Raw genomic sequence first — 11,746 nt, forward strand, 5'->3', positions numbered from 1 at the left:
CGCCCATGGGTCTCCTGGTGACAGTCGGCAGCGACAGTCTGGATCTGAACCCAGCCGTAGACCATTTACACTGCACCACCCCGGTAATGACTATTCCAACAAATAACTGTCTCTATGTCCATAGTCAGTCAAATGTAAACTGGCTTCTTCATTTTGTTTGTGGAGAAAATTCAGAATAATTAAATTACTGGATGCAATGTAGTCGTTTACGTAATGCCTGCTAATGTTTACCAGCCTGACATGCCTTCCTTCGTAGGAAGTTATCAGCGGGAAACAGCAGCTCTCTGCCATGTCTGTTTCCATCCACACAGCGACGCGCACTGAACTTCAGCAACACCGCACCGTTTCCTTTTTCTCGTTAATGCGCTCCCTACCTACGGAAATCAAAATGTGCAGGCAAGAAAGTGTTCTCGCTTAGTTGACTAAACGCTGTAGCTAACTACCTTCGCCGTAGTGACCCCTCAGCGAAGGAGCCACCTACCTTTGCCGTAGTGACCCCTCAGCGAAGGAGCTAACTACCTTCGCCGTAGTGACCCCTTAGCAAAGGAGCCAACTATGAAATAATAATTACATGCTTGACTAACACCATACAATTTCGGAAAATGTTTTCATACCATCTTTTTCCTCATCCATCAGTGATATCAACAGACCAAGTGGAGAGCTGCCATCTTGCTGGAGGGGGTAAAGCTAAAAATCTGTTCTATTCGCCCAAGTCCCCTGATTGGCTCAGCCCCCATGTCAGACAGTCGAGTAAAAAAAATAAAAATAAAACCTCATTCTGCAAACTAGAAGCCTGTTTATATGTATTTTAAGGTGGTTTTTCATAGCAGAGTACTTTGACTATGTTACGCAAACTGCACGCAGGTTGGCAGGTCTGCAATACTTTTTGACAAGAGCCTGCATAGGGCCCTGATCTAAAGTAGTGCACTATATAGGGAATAGGGTCCCGTTTCAGACAAACTTTGTTTGTGAAAGAACAAAACGAAAGGAGGGGAAAGAGCTGAGTGACTTCAGTTAAACCAGTCCACGGTAGAGCTTCTTCTGGGATCAGGAAATAAGAGCTACAAATGTCAACAGCATCCAAATCACCAGTCAAAGAAATAACACGTTGATGTGGTGCGTGGATCCAACTCCAGATGGGAATAAAAAGCAAAAAAACAAAACAAAAATGATAGAACCAAAAGGAAACAACAGAATCTGACCCCGACATTCTCAAAGAGTTACGCCAACAACATTGATTTCAACAACAGTAACAACAACAAGGACCTTGACAGAGAGAAAGAGCACACGGACTCAATAAAAATTTAAAATAAACTTTGGTCCATTAAAACAGACGAAAACTTCTAAAAAGAAAAAAGTTTTACAATCAAAATATTTATTAGTTATTTTTTCTGTACAAGTTTCAAACCATCATTACATGGGTTATTTACAAATGCACAATCTGTCTGTAGAAAATAATTTAAAAAAGCAAGTCTGTGTACGATGTAATAAACACTTAAAAACAAAAGCTGAATTTAAATGTTTTTTTTTTCCCCTTCTCCTGTTGTTTTGTAACCCTGCTCGACGAGGGAGGTGCAGAGGGCAGAGAGATGGTTGACTCCATAGGGAACATCAGGAGGGCAGAGAGATGGTCGACTCCATAGGGAACATCAGGAGGTGCAGAGAGATGGTCGACTCCATAGGGAACATCAGGAGGGCAGAGAGATGGTCGACTCCATAGGGAACATCAGGAGGGCAGAGAGATGGTCGACTCCATAGGGAACATCAGGAGGGCAGAGAGATGGTCAACTCCATAGGGAACATCAGGAGGGCAGAGAGATGGTCGACTCCATAGGGAACATCAGGAGGGCAGAGAGATGGTCGACTCCATAGGGAACATCAGGAGGTGCAGAGAGATGGTCGACTCCATAGGGAACATCAGGAGGTGCAGAGAGATGGTCGACTCCATAGGGAACATCAGGAGGGGCAGAGAGATGGTCGACTCCATAGGGAACATCAGGAGGGCAGAGAGATGGTCGACTCCATAGGGAACATCAGGAGGTGCAGAGAGATGGTCGACTCCATAGGGAACATCAGGAGGGCAGAGAGATGGTCGACTCCATAGGGAACATCAGGAGGGCAGAGAGATGGTCGACTCCATAGGGAACATCAGGAGGTGCAGAGAGATGGTCGACTCCATAGGGAACATCAGGAGGGCAGAGAGATGGTCGACTCCATAGGGAACATCAGGAGGTGCAGAGAGATGGTCGACTCCATAGGGAACATCAGGAGGGCAGAGAGATGGTCGACTCCATAGGGAACATCAGGAGGGCAGAGAGATGGTCGACTCCATATGGAACATCAGGAGGGCAGAGAGATGGTCGACTCCATAGGGAACATCAGGAGGGCAGAGAGATGGTCGACTCCATAGGGAACATCAGGAGGTGCACCCTATTTTCTATACACTTCACATAGTGCCATATATAGGGAATAGTATCCATGCTTGGTCTCTCTCTGGCACGCTCTCCTCTCAGCAGACAGCAGCACCTGGCGCTGACCCAACCTTTACCCAGCCTCGGGCCCTGGCCCCTGGGGTAAGTGAATGGTCCGGGCCCCCGAGCCTTGGTGGAGCTCCAGGCCTGTCCAGAACAGAATAAGCAGTCAGTGTGCCACTAGGGAGGATAAGGCCAGTCCACTTGGTGTAGGAGGGAGGGCTGTGGTGTCTACCATAGGAGCTCAGTGGTAAAATAGCTACACGTCGAGAAGTGCTGCTCACACACACATACACACACACACACACACACACACACACACGTGGTGCTCTCTACACACATCCATGTTCCAAGTGCCTCACGTTTTCCATCCCTTCATCCCTCCATCTCTTCATCACCGGTAGATGTGCCACTAGATGATCCTTCCTAATCATCGGTCCCCTGACTTCCGGTCCGAGCCTAAAGGTCACGGGTCATATGGGCGTGAGGTCAAAGTCGTCGTTGACCTCCACCAGGGGGATGTAGAACTCGGGTATCTCGAAGATGGAGGTGCACTTGTACACAACTGGCTCCAGCTCCTGGAGTTTCAGCTGCCAATGGAGACGCTGGACAGCATTAAGAGCTGCTGCCTCGTGCTGCTGCCTCATCAGAAGACACGTCTGGGGGGGGGCGAGAGGGACAGCGAGAGAGAGAGAGCGACACAGCGAGAGAGAGAGAGCGACACAGCGAGAGAGAGAGAGAGCGACACAGCGAGAGAGAGAGAGAGAGAGCGACACAGCGAGAGAGAGAGAGAGAGAGCGACACAGCGAGCGAGAGAGAGAGAGAGACAGCGAGAGAGAGCGAGAGAGAGCGACAGAGAGCGAGAGACAGCGAGAGAGAACGACAGCGAGAGAGAACGACAGCGAGAGAGACACAGCGAGAGAGACACAGCGAGAGAGACACAGCGAGAGAGACACAGCGAGAGAGACACAGAGAGAGAGACACAGCGAGAGAGAGACACAGCGAGAGAGACACAGCGAGAGAGAGAGAGAGAGAGACACAGCGAGAGAAGAGAGAGAGAGAGACACAGCGAGAGAAGAGAGAGAGACACAGCGAGAGAGAGAGAGAGAGAGACACAGCGAGAGAGAGAGAGACACAGCGAGAGAGAGAGAGAGAGAGACACAGCGAGAGAGAGAGAGAGACACAGCGAGAGAGACACAGCGAGAGAGAGCGACAGAGAGAGAGACAGCGAGAGAGAACGACAGCGAGAGAGAGCAACAGCGAGAGAGAGCAACAGCGAGAGACACAGCGAGAGAGAGAGAGACACAGCGAGAGAGAGAGAGAGACACAGCGAGAGAGAGAGAGAGACACAGCGAGAGAGAGCGACAGAGAGAGAGAGCGACAGAGAGAGAGCGACAGAGAGAGAGCGACAGAGAGAGAGACAGCGAGAGAGAACGACAGCGAGAGAGACACAGCGAGAGAGAGCGACAGCGAGAGAGAGCAACAGCGAGAGAGAGCAACAGCGAGAGACACAGCGAGAGAGAGACACACAGCGAGAGACACAGCGAGAGAGAGAGAGACACAGCGAGAGAGAGAGACACAGCGAGAGAGAGACACAGCGAGAGAGAGAGAGAGACACAGCGAGAGAGACACAGCGACAGAGAGAGAGAGACAGCGAGAGAGAACGACAGCGAGAGAGAGCGACAGCGAGAGAGAGCAACAGCGAGAGAGAGCAACAGCGAGAGAGAGCAACAGCGAGATACAGCGAGAGAGAGAGAGAGACACAGCGAGAGAGAGACACAGCGAGAGAGAGAGAGAGAGACACAGCGAGAGAGAGCGACAGAGAGAGAGAGACACAGCGAGAGAGAGAGCGACAGAGAGAGAGAGCGACAGAGAGAGAGAGACAGCGAGAGAGAGCGACAGCGAGAGAGAGCGACAGCGAGAGAGAGCAACAGCGAGAGAGAGCAACAGCGAGAGAGAGCAACAGCGAGATACAGCGAGAGAGAGAGAGACACAGCGAGAGAGAGAGAGACACAGCGAGAGAGAGAGAGAGAGAGACACAGCGAGAGAGAGCGACAGAGAGAGAGAGACACAGCGAGAGAGAGAGCGACAGAGAGAGAGAGCGACAGAGAGAGAGAGACAGCGAGAGAGAGCGACAGCGAGAGAGAGCGACAGCGAGAGAGACACAGCGAGAGAGAGAGAGAGAGACACAGCGAGAGAGAGCGACAGAGAGAGAGACACAGCGAGAGAGAGAGCGACAGAGAGAGAGAGCGACAGAGAGAGAGAGAGAGACAGCGAGAGAGACACAGCGAGAGAGAGCGACAGCGAGAGAGAGCGACAGCGAGAGAGAGCGACAGCGAGAGAGAGCGACAGCGAGAGACACAGCGAGAGACACAGCGAGAGAGAGAGAGACACAGCGAGAGAGAGAGAGACACAGCGAGAGAGAGAGACACACAGCGAGAGAGAGAGACACAGCGAGAGAGAGAGACACAGCGAGAGAGAGAGAGACACAGCGAGAGAGAGAGAGACACAGCGAGAGAGAGAGAGACACAGCGAGAGAGAGAGAGACACAGCGAGAGAGAGAGAGACACAGCGAGAGAGAGAGAGACACAGCGAGAGAGAGAGAGACACAGCGAGAGAGAGAGAGACACAGCGAGAGAGAGAGACACAGCGAGAGAGAGAGAGACACAGCGAGAGAGAGAGAGACACAGCGAGAGAGAGAGACACAGCGAGAGAGAGAGACACAGAGAGAGAGACACAGAGAGAGAGAGAGAGAATACATCAAATATTAAACAATTCGTCAATTGGATGACACTGGATATATTTGATTCGCTAAAGGAATACATCTCACATTTGAGGTTGTTTCTGAAATATTGACGGTTCAAATCATCTTAAAACTCATGTGGTTATTATATAGGATGGATGATCCATGCCATTGGCTACATGCTCAAAAATGTATTTCCAGATTGCAGCCACTACGGATATTCTTTTTCAGAGGTATCTTACCTTGAGTTTATCAAACTTGTCGTCCACGTCTTGTAACCAGGACATAAACTGGCGGGCGTTGAAACGATCCCGCACCGACGTCTTGCCATCTTGGTCACCCTGGAAACCAAAACAAAACACACAAACGTAAACATCATTAGTACAGCGTTTCTCAGAACTTTGAGTTCTGTTAAAACATTTGATTAGTTGATTGTGGCCAACATCCATTCATTCAGAAATAAACGTGACTGACGTGCCAAACTTACTGATTCTACAGCGCGTGACATCATGCCACTTGCCTGGGCATCCTGAGGCATGTTATACACTTCGGCGTCCAATAGCACGGTGCATGCACTGAACGGGAGCGTCTGATTGGCTAGCGTTCTGGCGGCCCGGTAGTGGACTCGTAACACTTCCTGCTCGTTGGAAACAATCAACTTTTCCTGAAAAAGAGGGAGTGGAGTTGGACTAGAATAAGGAGACAGGAGTGTTGTAATTCATTAGGATGAAGGGGCATTTTGAGTTAGACGAGAATAAGGAGACAAAGCACAGACGATGATGAAACTAAAGCATCTCCTTGAATTTTAAATGAAAAACAATATTCAAAGTTAACTGTTTATAAAATAACTAAATACAGTTCAACATTATTGACACTTGATAACGATGACAGTTAAATTAATAAAAATTAGCTCATATATATATATACAATGTAGAAAATAGTTTATTCATTTTCTTTATTAAAAAAACAGAGGTGTGTCCAAACTTGACTGGTATGATATTTATTATTTTTATATATATATATATATATATATATATATATATATATATATATATATATATATATATATATATATATATATATATATATATATATATATATATATATATATATATATATATATATAAGATAATAAATATCATACCAGTCAAGTTTGGACACACCTCTGTTTTTTTTAATAAAGAAAAATGAATAAACTATTTTCTACATTGTAGAATAATAGTGAAGACATCAAAACTATGAAATAACACATACGGAATCATGTAGCAACCAAAAAAGTGTTAAACAAATCAAAATATATTTTATATTTAAGATTCTTCGAAGTAGCCACCCTTTGCCTTGATGACGACATTCCCTCAACCAGCTTCACCTGGAATGCTTTACCAACAGTCTTGAAGGAGTTCCCACATATGCTGAGCACTTGTTGGCTGCTTTTCCTTCACTCTGTGGTCCAACTCATCCCAAACCATCTAAATTGGGTTGAGGTCAGGTGATTGTGGAAGCCAGGTCATCTGATGCAGCACTCCATCACTCTCCTCCTTGGTCAAATGGTCTAATGTCCACCGCTCGTGTTTCTTGGCCCAAGCAAGTCTCTTCTTCTTATTGGTGTCCTTTAGTAGTGTTTTCTTTACAGCAATTCGTCCATGAAGGCCTGATTCACGGAGTCTCCCCTGAACAGTTCATGTTGATGTTACTTGAACTCGGTGAAACATTTATTTGGGCAGCAATTCTCTGGGTCTTCCTTTCCTGTGGGGGTCCTCAGAGTAAGTTTCATCATAGCGCTTGATGGTTTTGCGACTGCACTTGAAGAACATTTAAAAGTTTGATATTTTCTGCATTGACTGACCTTCATGTATTAAAATAATGATGGACTGTCATTTATCTTTGCTTATTTGAGCTGTTCTTGCCATAATATGGATGTGGTATTTTACCAAATAGGGCTATCTTCTGTATACCACCCCTACAACTGATTGACTCAAACGCATTAAGAAGGAAAGAAATTCCACAAATTAACTTAACGCTCCCCTGATAATTGAAATGTGACTACCTCACGAAGCTGGTTGAGAGAATGCCAAGAGTGTGCAAAACTGTCATCAAGGTAAAGGGTGAAGAATCTCAAAGCCTCAAATATATTTTGATTTGTTTTAACACTTTGTTGGTTACTACATGATTCCATATGTGTTATTTCATAGTTTTGATGTCTTCACTAGTATTCTACAATGTAGAAAATAGTACAAATAAATAAAAACCCTTGAATGAGTAGGTGTGTCAACTTTTTAATGGTACTGTATGTATGCATGTACACACACTTTTTAAAAAATGAATCAAACTAATCTAAAGAGACAGTTTAATACTCCAGCATCTTCCCTTGTGAGGATAGCACAGCCTTTTTCTATCACGTTCTATGAGATTGAGACGGAGACTGTAAACACATTGGCACTGGGATTTGAAAATAGAGTTCTTTGGTCTACTGGTCCTGGGGCCTTGTTAAGGTCAACGGCATCATGAACTTTACCCAGTACAAGGACAGTTGAACCAAAAACCCGGTCGCCTCTGCCGGGAGGCTGAAACTTGGCTGCAAGTGACTCTTCCAGCAAGACGATAACCCCAAGCACATGTCAAAATCCACAAAGAAATGGTCAATTGACCACAAAAATCTCAAAAAGGGTGGCAGGTAGCCTAGCAGTTTAGAGTGTTGGGAAAGTAACCGAAAGGTTGCTGGTTCGTACCCCCGAGGTGACTAGGTGAAAAAAATCTGTCTTGGTGCCCTTGAGCAAGGCACTTAAATAAGAGTGTCTGCTAAATGACAGATATAGAAATGTAAAAATCAACATTCTGCAATGGAATTAAAGAGGGTGCTGGAGTATTGCAAACAGGGAGGGTGCTGGAGTATTGCAAACAGGGGAGGGTGCTGGAGTATTGCAAACAGGGGAGGGTGCTGGAGTATTGCAAACAGGGGAGGGTGCTGGAGTACTGAAAACAGGAGCCAATCATTTTGACTATATAAACAAAAAATATATATATATTACTTGTTAAACAAAATCAATTGTATTTTTTATTGTATTAGTATAAAATGTTTGTTTTTTAGCATACAATACACACTATATATACAGAAGTATGTGGACACCCCTTCAAATGAGTGGATTAGGCATTTCAGCCACACCAGTTGCTGACAGGTGTATACAAATCGAGCACACAGCCATGCAATCTCCATAGACAAACATTGCCAGTAGAATGGCCTTACTGAAGAACTCGGTGACTTTCAACGTGGCACCGTCATAGGATGCCACCTTTCCAACAAGTCAGTTTGTTAAATTTCTGCCCTGCTTGTGCTGGCCGGTAAGTGCTGTTATTGTGAAGTGGAAACGTCTAGGAGCAACAACGGCTCAGCCACAAAGTGGTAGGCCACATAAGCTCACAGAACGGGACCTCCGAGTGCTGAAGTTGCTCACTACCGAGTTCCAAACTGCCTCTGGAAACAACGTCAGCACAATAACAGTTCGTCGGGAGCTTCATGATATGGGTTTCCATGGCTGAGCAGCCACACACAAGGCTAAGATCACCATGCGGAATGTCAAGCACCGGCTGGATCGGCGTAAAGCAATCAGATGAATGTGGGTTTGGCGGATGCCAGAGAACGCTACCTGCCCCAATGCATAGTGGCAACTGTAAAGTTTGGTGGAGGAGAATAATGATCTGGGAATGTTTTTCATGGTGCGGGCCCCTTAGTTCCAGTGAAGGGAAAGTTTAACGCTACAGCATACAATGACATTCTAGATGATTCTGTGCTTCCAACTTTGTGGCAACAGTTTGGGGAAGGACCTTACCTGTTTCAGCATGAAAATGCCTAAACGCACAAAGCAAGGTCCATACAGAAAATGGTTTGTTGAGATCGGTGTGGAAGATGTTGCCTGGTCTGCACCTCCACTCCGTCGCTCAAAATCAGTGTCCGACCTCACTAATACTCTTGTGGCTAAATGGAAGCAAGTCCCCGCAGCAATGTTCCAACATCTAGTGGAAAGCCTTCCCAGAAGAGTGGAGGCTGTTATAGCAGCAATGTTCCAACATCTAGTGGAAAGCCTTCCCAGAAGAGTGGAGGCTGTTATAGCAGCAATGTTCCAACATCTAGTGGAAAGCCTTCCCAGAAGAGTGGAGGCTGTTATAGCAGCAATGTTCCAACATCTAGTGGAAAGCCTTCCCAGGAGAGTGGAGGCTGTTATAGCAGCAATGTTCCAACATCTAGTGGAAAGCCTTCCCAGAAGAGTGGAGGCTGTTATAGCAGCAATGTTCCAACATCTAGTGGAAAGCCTTCCCAGAAGAGTGGAGGCTGTTATAGCAGCAAAGGGGGGCTACCACCTCAAAGTAATACCCATGATTTTGGAATGAGAAGTTCGAAGAGCAGGTGTCCATATACTCCTGGTAATGTAGTGTAGTGTAATGTAATGTAGTGTAATGTAATGTAGTGTAATGTAGTGTAATGTAGTGTAATGTAATGTAGTGTAATGTAATGTAGTGTAATGTAATGTAGTGTAATGTAATGTAATGTAATGTAATGTAGTGTAATGTAATGTAGTGTAATGTAATGTAATGTAGTGTAGTGTAATGTAATGTAGTGTAATGTAGGGTAATGTAATGTAGTGTAATGTAGTGTAATGTAATGTAGTGTAGTGTAATGTAATGTAGTGTAATGTAGTGTAATGTAATGTAATGTAGTGTAATGTAGTGTAATGTAATGTAATGTAGTGTAATGTAGTGTAATGTAGTGTAGTGTAATGTAATGTAGTGTAATGCAGTGTAATGTAGTGTAGTGTAATGTAATGTAGTGTAATGCAGTGTAATGTAGTGTAATGTAATGTAATGTAGTGTAATGTAATGTAATGTAGTGTAATGTAATGTAGTGTAATGTAATGTAGTGTAATGTAATGTAGTGTAATGTAGTGTAACGTAATGTAGTGTAATGTAGTGTAATGTAATGTAGTGTAATGTAATGTAGTGTAATGTAATGTAGTGTAATGTAGTGTAATGTAATGTAGTGTAATGTAGTGTAATGTAATGTAGTGTAATGTAATGTAGTGTAATGTAGCTCAGTATGTGTGTTATTTCTTTGTCCTTTTGGCTCGTTCTTAAAATCAAAAAGGAACACAATCATGTTGGACCTGACTGTAGATCAAGCTTTAAAGGAAGATTGAATAGGCTTTTGAGTTGAATCACTCCACATACCCGTTCAATGCTGTGTTGCAAGCGTAGCTTCATACGAACAACTTCCTGTTGTTTAAACATCTCCTTCAGTTGGTCCGGTAGAGACGGAGGGGGAGTTATCTGTTAAGAGAGACAAATAAACATGACAAATAAGTTCAACGTCATGAAACTTTAAAGATTTGTTTAAAATAAAACCCCTTTGAAAATGCTGATGTCTTGAGTTCGAAGGACTTTAGCAATTAAAATAAAACCCCTTTGAAAATGCTGATGTCTTGAGTTCGAAGGACTTTAGCAATTAAAATAAAACCCCTTTGAAAATGCTGATGTCTTGAGTTCGAAGGACTTTAGCAATTAAAATAAAACCCCTTTGAAAATGCTGATGTCTTGAGTTCTTGAAAATGGACTTGAGTTCAAGGACTTTAGCAATTAAAATAAAACCCCTTTGAAAATGCTGATGTCTTGAGTTCGAAGGACTTTAGCAATTAAAATAAAACCCTTTGAAAATGCTGATGTCTTGAGTTCGAAGGACTTTAGCAATTAAAATAAAACCCCTTTGAAAATGCTGATGTCTTGAGTTCGAAGGACTTTAGCAATTAAAATAAAACCCCTTTGAAAATGCTGATGTCTTGAGTTCGAAGGACTTTAGCAATTAAAATAAAACCCTTTGAAAATGCTGATGTCTTGAGTTCGAAGGACTTTAGCAATTAAAATAAAACCCCTTTGAAAATGCTGATGTCTTGAGTTCGAAGGACTTTAGCAATTAAAATAAAACCCCTTTGAAAATGCTGATGTCTTGAGTTCGAAGGACTTTAGCAATTAAAATAAAACCCCTTTGAAAATGCTGATGTCTTGAGTTCGAAGGACTTTAGCAATTAAAATAAAACCCCTTTGAAAATGCTGATGTCTTGAGTTGAAGGACTTTGTAAAACCCCTTTGAAAATGCTGATGTCTTGAGTTCGAAGGACTTTAGCAATTAAAATAAAACCCCTTTGAAAATGCTGATGTCTTGAGTTCGAAGGACTTTAGCAATTAAAATAAAACCCCTTTGAAAATGCTGATGTCTTGAGTTCGAAGGACTTTAGCAATTAAAATAAAACCCCTTTGAAAATGCTGATGTCTTGAGTTCAAGGACTTTAGCAATTAAAACCCTTGAAAATGCTGATGTCCCTTTAGCAATTAAAATTTGAAAATGCTGATGTCTTGAGTTCGAAGGACTTTAGCAATTAAAATAAAACCCCTTTGAAAATGCTGATGTCTTGAGTTCGAAGGACTTTAGCAATTAAAATAAAACCCCTTTGAAAATGCTGATGTCTTGAGTTCGAAGGACTTTAGC

The 11,746-nt window shown here is 43.9% G+C and overlaps 1 protein-coding gene across 1 annotated transcript; it reads right to left on the reverse strand.

Annotated features, from left to right (window-relative positions):
- Nucleotides 1–1,354: 1,354 nt before the first annotated feature.
- On the reverse strand, nt 1,355–10,533 carry LOC135535205 (ankyrin repeat domain-containing protein 12-like; the record flags this gene model as incomplete). Its single annotated transcript, XM_064961908.1, has 4 exons — nt 1,355–3,130; nt 5,457–5,555; nt 5,702–5,878; nt 10,435–10,533. Coding segments are annotated over 4 exons (561 nt in total), but the record flags the coding sequence as incomplete, so codon positions are not given.
- Between the last annotated feature and the right edge of the window lie 1,213 nt (nt 10,534–11,746).

This window comes from Oncorhynchus masou, unplaced genomic scaffold (genome assembly GCF_036934945.1).
Source record: "Oncorhynchus masou masou isolate Uvic2021 unplaced genomic scaffold, UVic_Omas_1.1 unplaced_scaffold_4603, whole genome shotgun sequence".
In the NCBI taxonomy this organism is placed as follows: domain Eukaryota; kingdom Metazoa; phylum Chordata; class Actinopteri; order Salmoniformes; family Salmonidae; genus Oncorhynchus; species Oncorhynchus masou.